The 20,834-nt window shown below is 46.6% G+C and overlaps 1 protein-coding gene across 1 annotated transcript in view; it reads left to right on the top strand.

Annotated features, from left to right (window-relative positions):
- Positions 1 to 17,700, top strand: part of DENND10 (DENN domain containing 10) — a 34,765-nt gene extending 17,065 nt beyond the window's left edge. The window contains exons 6-10 of the mRNA XM_030202625.1: positions 878 to 978; positions 10,875 to 10,982; positions 11,077 to 11,171; positions 15,903 to 16,577; positions 17,490 to 17,700. Of these exons, the coding sequence (XP_030058485.1) occupies positions 878 to 978; positions 10,875 to 10,982; positions 11,077 to 11,171; positions 15,903 to 16,079 (481 nt within the window). The 3' untranslated portion in view covers positions 16,080 to 16,577; positions 17,490 to 17,700. The remainder of the gene's footprint in view (positions 1 to 877; positions 979 to 10,874; positions 10,983 to 11,076; positions 11,172 to 15,902; positions 16,578 to 17,489) is intronic.
- The last annotated feature ends 3,134 nt before the right edge of the window (positions 17,701 to 20,834 follow it).

Below are 20,834 nucleotides of genomic sequence, written 5' to 3'. Positions count from 1 at the left end.
ATAGTTTTCTATTTGTAATTTATACACCACAGTTGCACAGCATATTGTTCCTTTTTATACTCTTAATAAAAAGATTTAAGTATAAAATCATAACTGTTCAAGGCTTCTGCAGATGAGGACAGAGTCCACAGCGATGGGATGGGGACAGAACCTCTGGGGACGAAGACAGGACTTGCGGGAACGGGGATGGAGACAGGGCCTGCAGGGATGGGGTGGGGACGGGAACAAACTCTGTCCCCATGTCATTCTCTAATCTTGAGAAGGGAGAAGGTGATGCTCCGTGTTCTTGGCTCTGTGCTGAGTATCGGACCTTCAGTGGGGCTGTACTGCACCGGGATTCAGGGGGCACAGGCTCTTCTGGAGCCAGGCTAGGAGGGTGTAACCCAGCTTTTTAATACTTTGTCCTACAACAAAGCCAGACCAATTCGACTGGAGTTGGTACTAGAATTTAAGAGTGATAGAGATGAAAAATGCAGTGGTGTTCCTTGGCTAGCTACCACCTAAGTGGATCACCACTGCGCACCCCCACCCCCTGCATGACTGTCAACTCCACCGGTTTCCTTTTCCCTCTGACCCAGAACAGGAAGTAAAATCAGAGGAAGCAGGGAACCGGCAGAGCTGACAGCCTCACAGCTGCTCCTTGCACACCCCCCCCCCCTGCAGTGTGCACCCGGGGCTGACCACCCCGCCCTCGCTACGCCGCTGGAAAAATGTCAGTTTCTTCAGGAAGAACTGTCCTTGGCTTAGTTACATGACAGAAGCCATGTTAGAGTGTAAAGGAAATAAAGCCCCCCCCAACCCCCCATCTGCCTCGATACATGCTGTCACTCACGTAGCATTCTCCTGATTCTGGATTTTCTGCACCTCCTTTCTGAAGGATTCTCCCTGCCTTGGTTTGGCACCGGCAGGATTGGTCGATTCTACATCCGTATGTGCATCTCGCTGAGGAGGAAACGGAAGAGCTGAAGAGCTGTACAGGTGGGGCAGCTGTTACTTTGTCTGCACTGCTGGTTTCTTAGTCTCACGTTAAAAGTAGGGGTTTCGAATTATGCAGTCGTATCCCAGGTTATATATACAAGATTCACAACACAAACTGTTTAACACGAGGTTTAGATTTCTCAAAATGTACTTGTCAAGAAAAGTACAAGAAAGAGAAATTAGGAGGGAGATAAAACATAAGAGAATAACTATTTACTGAGAGGGTGGAAGATGCCTGGAATAACCCTGCCATATATCATACCACAAAGCAGCCCCAAGAAACAACGTAAGAATAGCCATACAGGGTCAGACGGCTGGTCCATCTAGCCCAGTATCTTGTTTCCAACAGTGGCCAATCCATGTCGCAAGTACCTGGCAGAAACACAAATAGTAGCAGGATACCATGCTACCAATCTTAAGGCAAGCAGTGGATTCCTCATGTCTATCTGAGTAGCAGACTATGGACTTTTCCTCCGGCAACATGTCCAAACCTTTTTAAACCCAGATTTGCTAACCATTGTTACAACATCCTCTGGCAACGAGTTCCAGAGCTTAACTGTTCATTGAGTAAAAAAATATTTCCTCCTGTTTGTATTAAAAGTTTTTCCAGGTCACCGCATCTCAAAAAAAGATATAGTGGAATTAGAAAAGGTACAGAGAAGGGCGATGAAAATGATAAAGGGGATGGGACGACTTCCCTATGAGGAAAAGCTAAAGCGGCTAGGGCTCTTCAGCTTGGAGAAAAGGCGGCTGAGGGGAGATATGATAGAGGTCTATAAAATAATGAGTGGAGTTGAACGGGTAGATGTGAATCGCTTGTTTACTCTTTCCAGAAATACTAGGACTAGGGGGCATGGAATAAAGCTACAAATTTAGTAAATTTAAAACGAATCGGAAAAAACGTTTCTTCACTCAACGTGTAATTAAACTCTGGAATTCGTTGCCAGAGAATGTGGTAAAGGTGGTTAGCTTAGCGGGCTTTAAAAAAGGTTTGGACGGCTTCCTAAAGGAAAAGTCCATAGACCATTATTAAAATGGACTTGGGGAAAATCCACTGCTTATTTCTAGAATTAACAGTATAATATGTATTGTACTGTTTTGGGATCTTGCCAGGTATTTGTGACCTGGATTGGCCACTATTGGAAACAGGATGCTGGGCTTGATGGACCTTTGGTCTGTCCCAGTATGGCAATACTTATGTACTTATGTCATTTGAGTGTCCCCTTGTCTTTGTACTTTTTGAAAGAGTAAAAAATGGATTCACTTCTACTCATTCTACACCACTCAGGATTTTATCATACTTTCCCTCAGCCGTCTCTTTTCCGGTCCCACGGATTCCCTCACAGGGGTTAAAGAGGCTTCCCTCTGGTCAGAGCTGCATTTCGGTGAGTCAGTCATTAGCCATAGGGGACCCGTGATTGTGTGAGTTTTTATGTAAAGACTATCGCTGGGAGTCTGCTCCAGGGTCTGATGTCACTTTGTTCTGATTGAATTTTACTTGAATGCAGTTCTGACCTGAGGGGAACCCATGTTAACCTCTGGTTTTAGGGATTGGCTTGTGGTGTGGTATATACTATAGCATTCTAAACTAGCTTTTGGTACATGTGTACATTGGAATAACTTACCAGCAGAGGTGGTGAAAACCAACAGGGGGACTGAATTTGAGCAGGGCCGGTCTTAGGGCGAGGCGACCGCATAGGGCCTCGCGCTCAAGGGGGGCCCCGCACGGCACACCTCCGCCCCACCCCCGACCGCCCGAGTTCCAGTCCCCCTCCCTCTGAATTTTAAAAGTTACCTCGTCGGGTTACAAGCAGCGGCAGGAGTGAAAAGCATGCGAGCTGCTCGGCGCTTCAGGAGCTTTCCTTTCCCTCTCTCAGCTCTGGTCCTGCCCTCATTTCCTGTTTCCACGAGGGCGGGACCAGAGCTGAGAGAGGGAAAGGAAGGCTCCTGAAGCGCCGAGCAGCTCGCACACTTTTTACTCCTGCCGCTGCCTGTAACCCGACGAGGTAACTTTTAAAATTTAGAGGGAGGGGAGGGAGGCCTCGGAAGGTGGGGAGCCTTGGAGCTGGGAGTGAGGCCTTGGAGCTGGCAGGGAGGGAGGGAGGGAGGCAGGCCTTGGAGCTGGGAGGGAGGGAGGACTTGGAGCTGGGAAGAAGGGAGGAGCCCTGGAGCTCGGAGGGGGGCTGGAGGGGGGGCCCTGGAGCTTGGAGGGGATGGCTGGCTCTGGAGCTAGGGTGGGGGCGGAGCTGGGCTGGGGCCCCATCAAATTGGTCTGCACAGGGCCCCACACTTGCTAAGACCGGCCCTGCGTGTGAGACAAGATTGGTAAGAATAGATTTGTGATGTTGGATTAAAGATAGTGTGGTAGGGATTCAAGGTACAGGACCAAAAAGAGGGAAGACAACAAAATTGTCTTGAATGCAAGAGTGATGGCTGATGGTAGGGCTGCAGGGAGATCAAGCTGGTCCCTGGGAAAACAATCTTGATGGTGCCCCCTCCCCCGCAGGCCCCCCTACCTGGCAGTAGCTTACTGCTTGCTCAGTCTGTCTCCTGCTCCTGTGTGCCGGGTTATAACGTTAAGTCTGCTCTACCGGCCACAGGTCCTTCTTCCTGCCACATCACCTCCACACCTGTGCAGAAATAGAAAGCACATCACATAGGAGACGAGGACGTGGCCAGCATAGCGGAGTTAACATGATAACACAGTACACAGGAGCAAAAGACCAATCCAGCCTTCTGCCTTTGCCTGCCACCAGAAGCCTGAAGAAAACAGCTTTTCTGTTGCCTGTGCTGGGCCCAGGGGAATCTAGCCCCCCTTGGCAGCCCTCGCTGACAGCTGGGAGATATCTTTAGCTCAAGTAATGTAAACTGCTAGGCAAGATTATTTGGGCAAATCGGTGCTTCCATTACATAGCTTCCCTCTAACCTAACCTGTGGGATAGTTGTGTCTATGAAACAGCAGATGGAGATAGAGTGCTTTGCTCCTGGTCCAGATGGTTAACTGGTCCCCAGCTGAGCTTTGTGGGTGGCTTGAGTCTGCAGAGTCATATCTGAAGGTCTTCAGATTCCTGTCTCTCATGCCCTGTGAATTTACTTCTTTCCTCCCTTCGCCTGTTTCCTGCGGCACTCAAAGAAAAAGGTTTACTGGAGAGCGTGGGATAGAGTATCGGTCCTGATTCTTTCTCATCTGGGGTAAGACGTTTGGAGACTGTGAGCTTGGCGGGGGGCGGGCAGCTGGCAGTGGTAAGTCTGGCTAAAGTGTGGCACGGGCCTGCTTGGAAGCTTGCAAGTTCTACTTGGTGCAGGAGAATGATCCTGACTCACGGCTTGGGACTGCGTTGTGCTGCTCTTGTGACAATCGAGGTGAACGGCGACTCCCCTAGAGGCAGTTAAGTGGTGTTCGCACTGTGGGACCCGCCAGCCGGCGTCAATACATTGCAGTATATGCCAAGAATCCCGCAGGACATGGAGGAAATGGTCGGTGGCATTCAAATGTGCTGTTGACGTCGGAATCTCCAACAGGGCCTGTGTGGATCAGGAGAGCGCATTTTGTCGGGCACTGAGGAATAGTTTCTGTCTGATCACAGGCAGAGCACAGCTACCACTGTACAGCCTCAGGGCACAACAGAGCATTCAGCTGCATCCAGATCTTTGTTTTCTCCAGAGCTTATATTGCTTTTACACCAGGCCTATTTACTTGACATAGTAACATAGTAAATGACGACAGATAAAGACCTGAACGGTCCATCCAGTCTGCCCAACAAGATAAACTCATTTTACATGGTATGTGATACTTTATACCTAAGTTTGATTTGTCCTTGCCATTCTCAGGGCACAGACCGTAGAAGTCTGCCCAGCACTGTTCTTGTACTAAAAGTTCTGAAGATTCTGGAATCCTAAAGAGTTACAAGATTCCGGAATCCCAATTAGTAGCAACATTCCATGTAGATCCCCAAAGAGTAACATAGTAAATGACGGCAGATAAAGACCTGTACGGTCCATCCAGTCTGCCCAACAAGATAAACTCATTTTACATGGTATTTGATACTTTATATGTATACCTGACTTTATATGTATACCTGAGTTTAATTTGTCCTTGCCATTCTCAGGGCACAGACCGTACAAGTCTGCCCAGCACTGTTCTTGCACTAAAAGTTCTGAAGCTAACATCGAAGCCCCTTAAATTTACACTCCAGCTCATCCATATCTATTCAGTCACGATCAGGGCGTAGACTGTAGAAGTCTGCCCAGCTCCCGTTTTGTTTCCCCAATTACCGGCGTCGCCACCCAATCTCCGCTAAGATTCAATGGAACCATTCCGTCTAAACTGGATTCCTTTGTGTTTATCCCACGCATGTTTGAATTCCATTACCGTTTTAATCTCCACCACCTCCCGCGGGAGGGCATTCCACATGTCCACCACCCTCTCTGTGAAAAAATACTTCCTGACATTAGTCCTGAGTCTGCCCCCCTTCAACCTCAATTCATGTCCTCTAGTTCTACCATCTTCCCATCTCCAAAAAAGGTTCATTTGCAGATTAATACCTTTCAAATATTTGAACGTCTGTATTATGGTACCCCTGTTTCTCCTTTCCTCCAAGGTATACATGAAGCAAGGATAATCAAGAGTTCCTGCAAGACACTTCAGTTTCTCGCTTCACTGCCCTTCTTGCTCCTAAGAGATCTCGTTTAGACCTCCAGGAGTGGGGGCAGATGAGGCTATCTCTGCATCTTGCCTCAGTCTGTTCAGAGGAGCCATCGTTGAAAGAGCCGTTAGAGGAGGGAGAGCTGAGGATGATCCCAAAGTACTGAGGTTGTTTTATAAAGAGGAGCTCAGTACTCTTCCATTCAGGAGCCTTCTGCTTCGGCGTCAGGAGTTCCATCTTTGTCGATCATGAGGGGCCTTCTAAGGCTTTCCTCATGCATCCAGATATTCAGGACCTGATTACACTGGACGTGGGGCTGAGAGTGGGAAGAGCCATGACTCATCTCTACCCATTGGTTCTAGAGGAGAAAGATAAATTGCAACTTCCCAGAAGGGACTCCTTTGTTACGGCAAGAAGACCATCTTGCAGGTGGAAGGAGGCATTGCCCTAAAAGACGTACGTGATTGGAAGCTAGAAGGCCCGCTGAAACAAGCCTTTGAAGCGGCTTCTTTGGGCCTTCAAGCGACAGTGTGCAGTTCGTTCTTGGCAAGAGCATTCTTGAAGTGGCATCAACAGTCTGCAACACAAGATGGGCGCCATAACGCCCAGCTGGAAGCAGTTTTGGCCTACTTGGTGGATGCTATTTATAACGTTATGGCTTACGGACCACAGTATGTTCTGGAACATTGGCAGCTCAGGTTGCAGCATTGGGCAGTGGATGCAGTATCAAAGTCAAGTTCAGTTAAACTGCCCTTTCAGGGTGAGTGACTATTTGGAGAAGATCTCAGTAACTTGGTGAAAGAACTGGAGGAAACTAAGCCACAGGATAAGCTGAAAGCCTCTGGTTGTCCTTCTTCAGGGGGCTCTTGATCTCAGTTTTGAGACAACAGACATCACTAGTTTGGTCATCAGCAATATAATCAGAAGTCCCACTTTCAGGCATGTCAATCTTCCTTTCATACGGACAGGAAGTCCTCCTCTCAGCTAGAGTGCCTAATGCCTCCCGAACTTTGCAGTTATGCATGGCTGGTCCACTCTTTTTGTTCTCCGGTGGGAGGATGTGTTCAGGAGTTTCAGGAGGAGTGAGCCAAAATCACTTCAGACCAGTGGGTTCTGGATATTCTTACATAAGGTTACAAGTTAGAGTTCTCCCACCCGGTCACTCCTCTTCCTTGTTGAAAGGTAACCAAGATGGTGAGGTTCAAGCTACCGTAGGTTCCTTGCTGGCACTCCGGGACATTTTTCCAGTTCCATAGGCCAAACAAGGACCAGACAAATAATCCATCTACTTCGTTGTCCTAAAGAAGAAAGGCACCTTTCGTTCAGTCTTAGACCTCAAAGGTCTAAACGACTTCCTCTGAGTGTTCCGCTTTTGCATGGAAACAGCAATCGTAGCCTTGGTTCAAGCAGGAGAATTTCTCACTACCCTTGATCTCAAGGAGGTGTACTTGCATATACCCATATGGCTGCTGCATTAGAGGTTTCTACATTTTGCAGGGCTGGACCGTCACTTCCAGTTCAAAGTTTTGCCCTTCGGTCTCGCCACAGCAACAAGAATGTTTGCCAAGGTGTGGTGTTGGTGGCCTTCGGGATTCAGAGTTCACCCATGTCTTGATGACTGGCTCATTTGTGTGTTATCCTATTTGGACAGTGTGGTGGCAACATACAAAGTTGTCCATCTTCTGCAGTCAATTTCAAGAAGAGCAGACTAACTCCATCATAGGTGCTGTGTTTTAATCAACACAGCAAAGGAGAAGATCTTCCTCATGGAACACAGGAGGTTGTGACTGGTTCAACAGATTTGTCTTCTCCTCAGTCAAGGCAGGCCCAGAATCTGGGACTACGTACAGGTTCTGAAGTCAATGACGGCAGCGATGGAAGTGGAGCCATGGGCAAAGGCTCATAAGTGACCATTACAGGAGTCTCTTCTCAGCCACTGTTCTCCAGTATTACAGAAATACGACCTTCACCTTTCTTGGACACTGGTTGCCAGAGGGAGTATGCAGTGGTGGTTGTTGCCCAGGAATGGGAGCGTCTGATCTCCTTTTCCAATAACACAAGGGCATGTGGTGACAACGGGTGCCAGCAAGTCAGGTTGGGCAGCTCATTACAAGTTTTATCTGGCACAGGGCACCTGGACGGAACAGGAGTCTTGGTGGTCGATAAATCGCTTGGAGCTCTCGGCAGTGTGGAATGCCTTATGTGACTTCACTCCCTTTTGGTGGGGGCCCTGGTCTGAGTTTTCTGCGACAGTGGTGGCTTATATCAACAAGCAAGGTGGGACCCACAGCCATCCAATGGCAGTGGAGGTGGCCTTCCTCACGAGTTGAGTGTAGAAAAATATTCTCTGTTTGTTGGCAGTTCACATCGCTGGGTCTTGGAATGTGGAAGCAGACTTCGTCAGCAGTCACTCATTGGACTTGGGAGAATGGGAACTATCCAACCAGGTTTTTCAGCTGATAGTGGACTAATGGGGTTCTCTGCTTCTGGACTTGATGATGATGAAAAGGAATTCCAAAGTGCCCAAGTTCTTCAGCAGTCGGAAAGAACTGGGCTCAGTGGGGATCAATGCCCTACTGCAGCCCTGACCGGAGACACATCTATTGTATGTCTTCCATCTTTGGCCCATGGTAGGCCGTATGTTGAAAAGGATCGCATTGCACCATGGTCAAATAATTCTCATAGACCCAGATTGGCTGTTAAGGCCATGGTACATGGACCTCATTCAACTGCTAGACAGGGATCCTCTGTCTTCTGCAGGTACACTGAAACAAGGTCCAGTGGTCATGTAGGATCTATGCCTATTTGGTCATATGGCTTGGCCATTGACAGGAGTCAGTTGAAATGAAAAGGTTGTTCTGATTTGATCATTGCTAACTTGCTTCAGGCTCAGAAGCACTTTACATCCACGGCATATGTGAGGGTGTGGTGGATGTTTGAGGGCTGGTGTTCTGAGCACAGACTTTCTCCTTTGTCTGCTCAGATCGCTCACATCCTAGCATTTCTTCAGGCAGTTCATTGGAAAGAATTGGCGTTGGGTTCTCTAAAAGTTTAGGTTACGGCTTTGGCCTGTTTCAGTGACTGACTACAGAAAGACGTCTCTTGCAGCTTCACCCAGATATCTTTCGATTCTTGTGGTGAGTGGGCTGCTTGCGGCCTCCCTTTCATATGCCATGTCTAGAGTGGAACCTTAGTTAGTCATTCGGGCTCTTCAGAAGCCTCCTTTTTTTAGCCATTCTGGAAGGCCCTGTTGAAAGATTTTATGCTAAAGATGACATTCTTGGTACTGCTGCACCATCATGTAGAGTTTTGGAACTTCAGACTCTCTTGTCAGGATCCCTTTCTCCGCTTTTCAGAGGTGGAGTCTTCCTGTGAATGGTTCTTTCCTTTCTTTCGAAAGTAGTATCACAAATCGGTGGAGCTTCCATTCTTTCACAGAGATGAGGAGGCTCAGTATTCTTCCTTGAAGCTTCTCGATGTGTGTAAAGTCCACATTAGATATCTGGAAGTCATGAATGAATTTTGCAAATCAGACAGACTGTGCTTTTTGTTAAAGAGAGATTTGGCTTCCAAGCCCACAGTTGCTAGATGGCTAAAGGAGACTATCGCGTCTGGCATGAAACACCTATCCACCCACCTGGGGTTACCCCATGGCCACTTAGAGGGTCTATCCCCAGCACAGCTCAGGTCCGCCTGCACATGCTGTACACTAGCACCCAACTGGGTCACAACTGTCTCTGGGTGAGTCTCCCACTCTCAAATTATCCCCAGTGATTTCTAGGTTACTGGGGCCACACTCCCAGCGGTACCACAGCTCCCAGAAGCATTCACAGACCCGACACACAAACCACCAGAATTCTTTATCAGTCCAGAGGCAATAAACTTATTGTTTATTGTCTTTTAAAAATCAAACAATGGAACAAAATAGTGCAATCAGCAAACAATAACAGGTAACTGAAATATGGATCAATTATAACACTAACTAAACATTTGCTTACTTCCTAGAAAGTACCTGGGAAGATCAGGATATGTAACTGTTCACAGAGCCTCAGCAAAGAGATCTGTCTCTCTTTTCTCCCGGGCTAAGACTGGAGGCAAAATCAGTACACTCTAAAGGAAATGAGCTCCTGGGCCAATCAGAGCCCAGTCAACAAGCTTTAAAAGTATACTGCTGCTTGCTTCCTGCTTGTGAAAGAAAAAGAATATTCAGTTCCCTGTAATAGCTTTACAGCAAAGAAACAACACCCGCTGGGCAAATAGGAGTAATACACTTCAGGACATAATTAAAATAGTAAAATATCTAATACGTTTTACAGGCTTAAAACACGGTGTTTCTTCACAGCGCAACTTACTTGCAGAGAAGCAGGTTTCTCAGGCTTTGCGGGTTCATTCTATGACGTGTACAGTGACATCCTGGGCGGAGACTACCTTACTATCTCCAGTGGATATTTGCAAGGCAGCAACGTGGTCGATGCTGCATACTTTTGCCAAACACTACAGGGTGGGCGTTGTGGCACACTCGGAAGACAGTTTTGGGGCTTTGGTCCTCAGGGCTCTGGCACAGGTTTTGGAATAGTGGGAAGCTACATAATGGAAGGAGAAATTAGGTCTTACCTGATCATTTTCTTTCCATTAGTCCTTCCCACTATTCCGGAGGCTTGCCCGAGGTTTCTGAGATGTTTATTCCGTGCAAAATAATGGGTCAAATAATGACTGTCACCTTGCATGGTGTTTCCTGCATATCTCTTGTTCTCTACAACTTGTCCAGAGATGAGAGAGGTCCACACGTTTGCTCATCTGGTTAGCGAATTGTTTAAGTTTGTTATGTTTGTTCTGAGTTTATCCTTGTGTACATAAATACTGAGGAGCTGGACTGGAGGCCAAGAGAGATGTCTCTGCTCAGTTTTCAGTTCTCTATCTCCACCTGCTGTTTGATGGACACAACTATCCCACAGGTTCTGGAATAGTGGGAAGGACTAAGAGAAAATGATCAGATTATTACCTACTAACTTCTGGCTACATCAAAACTGCAGTTATAATCCTAGGTAAAGGCGGAGTAGGTCAAAGTGGCCTGCAGTAAACTGAATTTAACAGAAATCATTTCCCAAACTTCTCACCTCCAAGGTAGCTATCTGTCTCTGCAGTGTTCTGACCAAGGGGCCCGCCTTTTGGGTAGTGTTGTAGGAATGCAAAGCACTTATTCCTTTCTGGAAATCTCATGACCCCCCTTGTGATATTTTTCTGTCCCAGGGTACATTGCTGGATTCACCGAATCTGAAGTGAGTAACAGACTGGATCTGTACGATGTGTACGTGAACCTGCCGGACAGCGAGATCACCATCTCTCAGGCAGCCAAAGGTGGGTGACCTCTCTAGCGTGTTCTTTACTGGCTGGTGTGAGACGCCGAGACTGTCGTTAGTGTAATGTTGCCTGACTTTGTCTCCCCCTCTAGAGTCCATGATCATGGGGAAGCTACACAAAGACATCGGACAACTGATTGTGCAGTCTGCAGAAGACCCAGAGAAGTCCGACAGCCAGGTCATCAAGGTAATTAATATTCCTCTTTCAACACGTCCTTTCACAAGTGCATGCTGATGTAGATATATGTAGATTACTGAGACAGCACTCCCTTTCTTAAAAGCAATTAGTCTTTTAGAAAACTGTTCTCGCACACAGAAAGACCAGGTGCTGGGTTTCGGTGGGTCACCTGTAGGGGAACACATAACCCCTCCGTCAGGGACGGGGGAGACTTGTGGTTACCTGTTCATAGATTCTGGTGAGGGGGTGCTATGCATCCCTTCTGCTCTCCATGCTTAGGACTTTGTCATTGAAGTGACTGATACTGCAGGAATGGAGGAGTAGGACTTACAGAAAGATCGGTCCTTTCAGCGGTAGCAGAACCAATAGTTGCAAAGCATTCTTCCAGCGTCACCTGTCGTAGTGCAGCGAGTTCAGAATGCTGCCCACACATGCAAGGACAGAGGACCAGTGCATTAACAACCACTCCAGTCTTACATCCAGTGAGAGATGTGATCTGAAATCAGTTCAGGCCTCTGTTTTACTACAGGAATTCTAACCAGTAATCCTCAGCACTGAACTAAGTGATTATGCCACCCCCCCCCCCCACCCCCACCCCGCCAAACCCAATGCCTCTGTTCTAATCCTTTCCCAGCGAATTGCACTTCTGCTCTCTCCCTCTGTCTCCTTGCGTCTCGGTTCTAATCCCAGCTCCCTCATTGCCTCCCTGAAACTCGAGTTTAATCCTGGCTTCCTTGCCTGACTTTATGTGGCCCTGAGCAGGTCACTTTGGGGCTCATTTTCAAAGCACTTAGCCTTCCAAAGTGCTTTGAAAATATGCCTCTATATCTCCAAGTCTGAGTAATATAACCGCTCAATTTCTTTCCTTGCTTTTTGGACACAGGCTGGGTGACAGGAAAGTGATAGCAAGCCCTCCATCCTAGAGACAGATGGCTGTGTATTGCCAGAGTTTTACAAGATGAAGTATATTGGGATTCTGTTAGAGAGACATGTATGAAAGTAAATCATTATGAATTTAGTATCAGTACTTACATTTCTGCTCTTTCAATAAAGTACAGAGCAGAGAACAGCTGCGTTACCTAGTGTGCCTGAATGCGTTTCTTTATCCCTAGAGGGCTCAGCCTGAGTTTGTACTTGAGACAGTGGAGGGTTAAGTGACTTGCCCAAGATCACAAGGAGCCACCATGGGATTTGAACTGGGCTTCCTTGGTTCTCGGCTTACTTGTGTTTGTGGAAACCAGAATTCCAATGGCAGACCAGGTCCACTAGGCCTGTCCGCTCTTTTACAATTATTATATTACTGATTTGTAAAAGCACTATTGGGTGTACTCAGCACTGTACAAATCCACATAAGCGATGGTCCCTGCTCAACAGACCTTACGCTTTAATAAAAACAAGCATATCACAGATGAGCCTACGGGAAATATGTTTGTGGCTTAAAATTTAAGAGCTACTTCAAAGAGGTGAATTTTTCGACTGGATTTGAATAGGGTTGGGAGGCCATGGCACATGGATTCGGTAACACTGTAGAAAGTCAGTAGTGAATGAAAAATTAAATGACCTTGCTCCCGAGTCTGCCTCGACACTGCCTGTGTGGTCTTTATCTGCCATTTCTTCTCCCCTTAAGAGGTCTGCTGGAGGTAGCGATGACTTTGCAGTGTTGATGGGCTTTGCCTACCTTTTCTGCCTCTGTATTTGCCTTATCACCCTTCACATACAGGTTTTCTTCTTCTGCATTATTTATACATTTGAGCAGGGCTTTTTTTGAGGGGGTATTTGGGGGTACTGAGTACCGGCACCTTTTCTATTGTCTGCTAAAATTGGTCCCCAAGTTTTAATGAAAGAGCTCAGGCTCTACACACCAATTCTGCCTTGTCATAGATTCTGTGACTGGTTGCAGGGGGCCTGGCTATTGTGGGGTGGGTCCCTCAGTGATCACCCCACCCCTGAAGGGTGGCCTGACATTTGAGTACTGGCACCTTTTTTGCTAGAAAAAACACACTGCTCTTTAGGATTCCAGAACCTTGCTATTCTTTGGGGTTCTACATGGAATGTTGCTACTCTTTGAGATTCTGCATGGAATCTTGTCACTCTTTAGCAGGGCTTTTTTTGAGGGGGTACTTGGGGGTACTGAGTACCGGCACCTTTTCCATTGTCTGCTAAAATTGACCCATGGACCCCAAGTTTTAATGAAAGAGCTCAGGTTCTACACACCAATTCTGCCTTGTCATAGATTCTGTGACTGGTTGCAGGGAGCCTGGCTATTGTGGGGTAGGTCCCTCAGTGATCACCCCACCCCTGAAGGGTCACCTGGCATTCGAGTACTGGCACCTTTTTTGCTAGAAAAAACACACTGCTCTTTAGGATTCCAGAACCTTGCTATTCTTTGGGGTTCTACATGGAATGTTGCTACTCTTTGAGATTCTGCATAGAATCTTTTCACTCTTTAGGATTCTAGAACCTTGATATTCTTTGGGGTTCTACATGGAATGTTGCTACTCTTTGAGATTCTGCATGGAATCTTGTCACTCTTTAGCAGGGCTTTTTTTGAGGGGGTACTTGGGGGTACTGAGTACCGGCACCTTTTCCATTGTCTGCTAAAATTGACCCATGGACCCCAAGTTTTAATGAAAGAGCTCAGGCTCTACACACCAATTCTGCCTTGTCATAGATTCTGTGACTGGTTGCAGGGGGCCTGTCTATTGTGGGGTGGGTCCCTCAGTGATCACCCCACCCCTGAAGGGTGGCCTGACATTTGAGTACCGGCATCTTTTTTGTTAGAGAAAAAGCACTGCATTTGAGAGATCTGAATGTCTTATTTCCCCCCTTTGGCTAGTGCACACAGTTATTGGCCTGAAGTCATATTATCCTGTAGAATCATATTGTAACAAGCAGTAAGTTTGACCCCTCCCAGCCTGTTAAGTGGGTCCACAATCACTGGTGAAGGTGTGTGTTGCACCCTCTCTGTAAGCAGACTGAGGTGTTGGTAGTTACTCGCACAGTGACCATCCATAAGTATTGCCACACTGAGACAGACCAAAGGTCCATCAAGCCCAGCATCCTGTTTCCAACAGTGGCCAATCCAGGTCACAAACACCTGGCAAAATCCCCCCAAAAGCTCAATACATTTTATGCTGCTTATCCCAGAAATAAGCAGTGGATTTTCCCCAAGTCAATTTAATAATGGTCTGTGGACTTTTCCTTAAGGAAGCCGTCAAGACCTTTTTTTAAACCATGCTAAGCTAACTGCCTTTACCACATTCTCTGGCAACTAATTCCAGAGTTTAATTACATGTTGAGTGAAGAAATATTTTCTCCGATTCGTATTAAATTTACTACGTTGTAGCTTCATCGCATTGTGTATCTAGGTTGCACAAAATCAATAATGAAAAGGTTGCAAACAGTACAAAATTTGGCGATTAGGGTTATTTTTCCTTTAAAAAGGGATGAATCTGTCACACTTTATTTCGGTCTCTACAGGGGAATCTACCTTCCTATTTGGTTGGCTTTTTTTCCCTTTATAGGGTAGACGGCTGTTAAGAGGGCAAGTTTCTTTACAGTTTCCAAGCTGGTCAAATATCTCAGACAGCTTTCCGCTTTGATTCCCTACCAGGCTGCTTCATTGTGGAGCTCTCTTCCAGTAATTGTTCGTTCGATATCTGATTTGGCATTTCGTAAGGAACTAAAGGCTAGATGTACTAAAGTTAACAAGCCAGCAACGTGGGTTTTAAACTGGTTCTAGCCAGTTTAACGTGCAAGTAGTAAACAGGGACATGCACAAAAGGGCATTTTCCTGTCACGGTAGCAGCTAACGAAAACGGAATGCAAATGATCCAAAGGCTATTATAATGAGAAGCACTACCGTTTTCTGATCCCCTTACCGTGGAAAACCTACACCTCTCGTTGGGGCAAAGGAAAGAATCGGAAGAAAAATGTCGTCAGGGACGTCCTTCACTCCAAAAAAAAAAAAAAAACCCCTTGGACGTCCTTCACCTGTAAAAGAAAAAATTTTTTAAAAAGACGTTCTTTTTGGACGTCCTTCACTTGTAGGACCCCCACTCCAAAAAAAGACGTCCTTTTTGGACATCCTTCACTGCGTGATCCCGTTTAGCTCAGCTGAGAGAGACCTGGAGGTCTCTCAGCCAATCACAGCGCGTTTAGCTGAGCTAAACGCGCTGTGATCGGCTGAGAGAGACCTAGGGGCGGAAGATGGACGGGTGTCTAAGACGTGGACGATGGACGTCCTCAACTGCGCTCTCCTGCTAGGATCACGGAAGGGAGGAACCCGAGCCGCATCGGAGCCTTCCTGCAGCAGGCCATGGCGGGGGTGAGCGGTGCGGCGTCTTCTTTTCCCAGGCAGCGCAAGGACGGCCACAGGCAAAGCGGAAAAGGCAGACGTCATCAGGGACGTCCTTTTTGGACGTATTTGGCATGCGCAGAACAGCCAGCATAACGCTTGGCTTCTCTGCGCATGCTCGACCGGCCGACTGGCTTCCGAGGGAATAGAGAATGCAAGTGAGCTACAACGAGTAGCTCATTTGCATTCCATTCCCTTGATGTATGGCCGTTCCCTACCGCTATGGAATCGGTAAGGGAAGGGCTCTTCCGAGGACCTTAGTGCATCTGGCCCTAAGCGCTCTGTTTACTAAGACGTGCCTACAATTAATGCATGCTTAAACGCTAAAGACACCCACAGATTCCTATCCATATTCACCACTGTTTTTTTTCTCTCTCTCCAAGGATATTTCCCTGAAGACGAAGGAGATCCTGACCACTCTTGCAGCCTTTGCAGAGACTTCCAGCGCTGACCAGAAGCCAGTCATTAACTTTGAAGCCCTGAAGCAGAAACGGTTCCCTCCTGCTACCGAGACCTTTCTCTTTCACCTAGCGGCCTCTGAACAAATGCTGCGGGTCTGATAACACGCTCCACTGCACGATCGGACCTGGTGCGGTTAATGCAGCGCTGCTGTTGCTTCATAGCCCATAGGACATGCCTGACTCCTCCTCCTCCTCCCAACCTGGAGGAAAGGCTACTGCGGTGTTACCTGATGCTAAGATTTTAGGAGCACTTTCAGATCCCTACTCACAGGGGCAGAAGCGCATTTGTTGCGATGTATTTTGAAGTCTCACTTCCACCCAGCTGGTGTACACAGAAGTATTCAGTGGACATGCTTTTCTGCCAGTCTACTGCATAGCAGTGATGAGGGAGACCCAAAAATTTACAAAACTTCGGTGCCTGTGTGTAAGTGAAGCATAATGAAGTTCCCAGGCCACGTTCAAGTCCCCTTTATAACTACCTTCCATCCCCAGGAACCTGGATCCTGCGGATGGAAGATAGTTTATAAGGGGTCTGTCAAGTTAAATGGAGCTGTAATATAATTATATTATCCTTTCTCTGTTATTTCTAAGCAGCAAGTATAAGTGAGAGTGGGATGTTTGACCACGGAAATTCAAATCCTGGAGACAAGAATCTTAAAAAGCTTGTTTATTGATGAAAAGACACAACTGTTGTGTTTCGGCCGTCAGGCCTGCATCAGGAGTCTATAAAAACATACATATGCAAATAAAGAAAAATTAAGTAAAAACATAAACCATATATGGTAAAACAATAACATATGATAAATCCAAAAGATAAAATATGGGAATAACATCATTTGCTAAACATCAAAAAATGTGTTCGCATATACAATGTTCTCATAAAGTGCTAAATATTGCAAGAACAATGCGTGCAATAAAATACATATAAATAATGAATAAAATAGGGACTAGACGTACAAAGCATATGAATGAAATATTATTGGAAGGATATGCTATGATGTGTATAGTTACGAGCGGTAAGCTTATAATGAAAAGTAAATTTATAAAGAAAACTGAAATAAAATTTCATAATTACATATTCGCATGTACAATATTCCCATGGAATGCTAATGTTGCATAAAACATCTGTGCAGTAAAATCTATATAAACATGAATAAATTAAAAAGGGACTAGGCATACAGGACATGTGAATAAAATTGTTATTCCCACATTTTATCTTTTCATTTTATTTTGTTATCATATGTTATTGCTTACTGTGGTCTTTTATCATATATGTTTTATGTTTTTATTTTATTTGCATATGTATGTTTTTATAGACTCCTGATGCAGGCCTGACGGCCGAAACACAACAGTTGTGTCGAGTCTTTTCATCAATAAACAAGCTTTTTAAGATTCTTGTCTCCAGGATTTGAATTTCCGTGGTCAAACATCCCACTCTCACTTATACTTGTGTTTTCCCGTGGGGAGTTCAAGTTCTCCGCTTGGCTGCGGATATTTCTAAGCAGCAAGCAGCCGTACGGATCTGCAAAATGTTTGCCTATTGCTGCTGCTGTGCATCAGACCTAGAACAATTACAGCTAAAGCAGAATGGAATTAAATACATCTCACTTCTAACAAAAACACAAAATGCTGAATTGAAATTAAAACCTAATCGATATTACATTTCAATTATAAATAACAAAATCTAGCTTTACAATAGAATAAAACTGGTCTAAAGCTGCCTTATTGTCTGCAGGCTTCTTCTGGCTAATAGTTTGTTACCAGTGAACATAGTCACTTGCAGATGTACAGTGATCAGAGTTTATAAGGAGTTAAGTTTCCATAGGGGTTTTTTTGTTTTTTTTTTTAGATCAGTCTTACATGGTTAAAAAAAAGATGGCATTTTGTCACCAAGGTGGAAGGCTTTTTGTGGTATGCTGCAGGGGCAGTGGCGTAGCAAGGGCGGGGTAGTTGTGGTGGTGGTGGTGGGGGGGGCAGTCCGCCCCCGGGTGCAGGCTGCTGGAGTGCGCAGAGAGCACCCACCTGCCTGTCGGCTCCACTGGTTCCCCTGCTCCCTCTTACCCGGAACAGGTTACTTCCTGTTCCGGGGCAGAGGGAGCCAGTGGAGCCAACAGGCGCGTGGCTGCTCTCTGAACTCTCCAGCAGCCAAGAATGCACCTGGGGGGGGGTGGGTGTCATGATGCACCCTAGGGGGACGGACGCCGCTGCACCCGTGGGGGGGGGGGGGGGGGTGCGCACCAACGACCCGCCCCAGGTGGCAGCCGACCTAGGATCGCCACTGTGCAGGGGTTGCCCCTTTCACCATTGTTATTCCATATACTTATGAAATCCCTTGGCAAAGTTCTTGATTATCGCAGTTTCTTACACTTTATCGATGCAGATGACATCCTGGGGGGTTTTTTTGGCTTTTGCCTCTGTCCTGGTCAGACACTTTGAAACATATCCAAGAGTGTACAATAGAAAATTGGATTTCAGTCCACTGAATAAGGAGAAAACAAAGTTTTTGTGGTCTGGGTCTAGAATATTGCAGTTAGATTGATTTATGGTTTAACTAGATCTGGCTCAGTGCAAAGATGATATTCTTTGTTACATTGGCTGCCAATTAAGGCACATATTGATTTTAAACTGTTATGTTTTTAATTTGACTGGTGAGGCTCCTGCCTATATGATGTAATTCCTAACATTACAGCAGGGGCCACTTTAAGATATAATAGTAGGGACCAACTTACCATGCTTTCTGGAAGTAACTAAGTTGACGTTAAAATCCCTCTGCATCAGTATGGAATGGGTTACCTTTATCACTTAGGGCTTATAGACATTATTTGAGCTTTCAAAAATGTTTGAAAGTGTTGTTTTCTGATAATGGTGGTTTGTGATGAAACGCCTAGCCACTCGGCTGGGGCTTAACCCCCTGTGGCCACTTCAAAGGTCTGTCCCTAGCACAGCTGAGGTCTGCCTGCACCTGGGCATGTGCTCTACACTAGCACACTCCTCCCAACTGCCTCTGGGTGAGGCTCCCGCTCTCAAATTGTCCTCAGTGATTTCTAGGTTACTGGAGCCACACTCCCAGTAATCCCCAAGTTCCCAGAAAGCACACACAGACCCAACACACAAATCACCAGGATTCTTAGTCCAGTCAGAGTCAATAAACTAAAAAAGGTTTATTGTCAGACTTGAACAGTGAACCATATAAACAGGTGGAAAAGAACAGGCAATAACAAACACCGTCTCTTTCCACTCCCTTATCTGAAACTAAAAAATAAAAAAAATACCTTACAGCTTAAGCTAACAGCTTTTGGTGGGGAAGAAGAAATTTGACAGTTCTGTAACAACTTTATAAAGAACAGCCAGTCAACATCTGCTGCCCAAACAAAGCAAATGCACATCATAAACAATCCTATATAATAAAAAGCACCTCCAACGTTCTGAAGCTGATTCCATGAAAGTGAAGCCTTGAAGCATTCGTGCTCCTGCTGTATCCATCTTCCGGGTTCGTCACAAACAGCAGTGACCAATCACTGGAAGGGAACGCTGCAGAGTTGCCAGGCCACGGAACGCGACGTCACACGCACGAGGGTGTCGTCATCCCTCCATTCCAGTTCCAGGCCTCCTCCCTCCGAATTTTAAAAGTCATCTTCACTTACCAAGTCGGGTTTGCAGTGGCCAGCTGCAGCGGTACAAGGCGTACAGGCTCGGCCCTTCTCTCCCTCTCAGCTCTGGTCCCGCCCTTGTGGAAACAGGAAATGAGGGCGGGACCAGAGTTGAAAGAGAGAGAAGGGCCGAGCCTGCATACCTTTTACCACTGCTGATGGCCACCATAACCCCCGACTTGGTGAAGATGACTTCTAAAATTCGGAGGGAGGGACGACGACCCTGGAACTGGGAGGGAGGGGGACCCTGAAACAGAGAGAGGGAGGGGGACCCTGAAACTCGGAGGGAGGGGGGGGGGGAGGACGACCCTGGAACTCAGAGAGAGGGATGGAGGGAAGGGATGACCCTGGAACTGGGAGGGAGGGGGACCCTGAAACTCGGAGGGAGGGGGGGGGAGGACGACCCTGGAACTCAGAGAGAGGGATGGAGGGAAGGGATGACCCTGGAACTGGGTGGGAGGGGATGGACGACCCTGGAACTGGGAGGGGGGACCCATGGCACGCACACACTCAAACACACACTCTCTGTCACACACACACACTCTCTCAAACATACACACTCCGAGGAAACCTTGCTAGTGCCCGTTTCATTTGTGTCAGAAACGGACCTTTTTTACTAGTAGCCATATAATTTACAAGCAGGAAAATTCCCTGTTTCGCCACACCTCTAAGAGAGACCCCAAACTGTGGCCTCTTCAGCTCGCTGGTCAGGTCTTGACAATCCAGTGTCAGGGAGGTTCTAGCTGTTTCTTCCTGGACAGTCCATCAGCATTTCCATGTTCACTGCCCTTCCTGTGCTGTAAGGTGAAGCTGTATATCTGCAGTGACAGGCTCCACTGGAGTAACTTCCCATTCTCTCCCGAGCCTCTTAAGCCAGACCTAAGGATTGTGATGATAGTAAAGTCTCGCCCACACATATATGATTGCAGTTTCTTAAGAGCCCACACTAAGATCAGACATGCTACCTCTCCGTTTAGGAGCTTGTAACTCAGGTACACAATCGGGTGCTTCTCGCCTCTGTTATTCACTCGACTGAGTTACCGTCCCAATGCCATATATTGAGGCATCCGTCTGTACTACAAATATTTGATGGTAATCTGGTGCAATCAGCACTGGACCAGTAACTAATGCTTTGACGGCTTTTAGCTTAGATTTGAAGACAGCCAGAGATGGAGCTTGACGTACTGGCTCAGAAAGTCTATTC

This window comes from Microcaecilia unicolor, chromosome 5 (assembly GCF_901765095.1).
Source record: "Microcaecilia unicolor chromosome 5, aMicUni1.1, whole genome shotgun sequence".
Classification (NCBI taxonomy): domain Eukaryota; kingdom Metazoa; phylum Chordata; class Amphibia; order Gymnophiona; family Siphonopidae; genus Microcaecilia; species Microcaecilia unicolor.
Note: the sequence above shows the minus strand (reverse complement) of the source record. Positions and strands in the feature narration are given on the sequence as shown.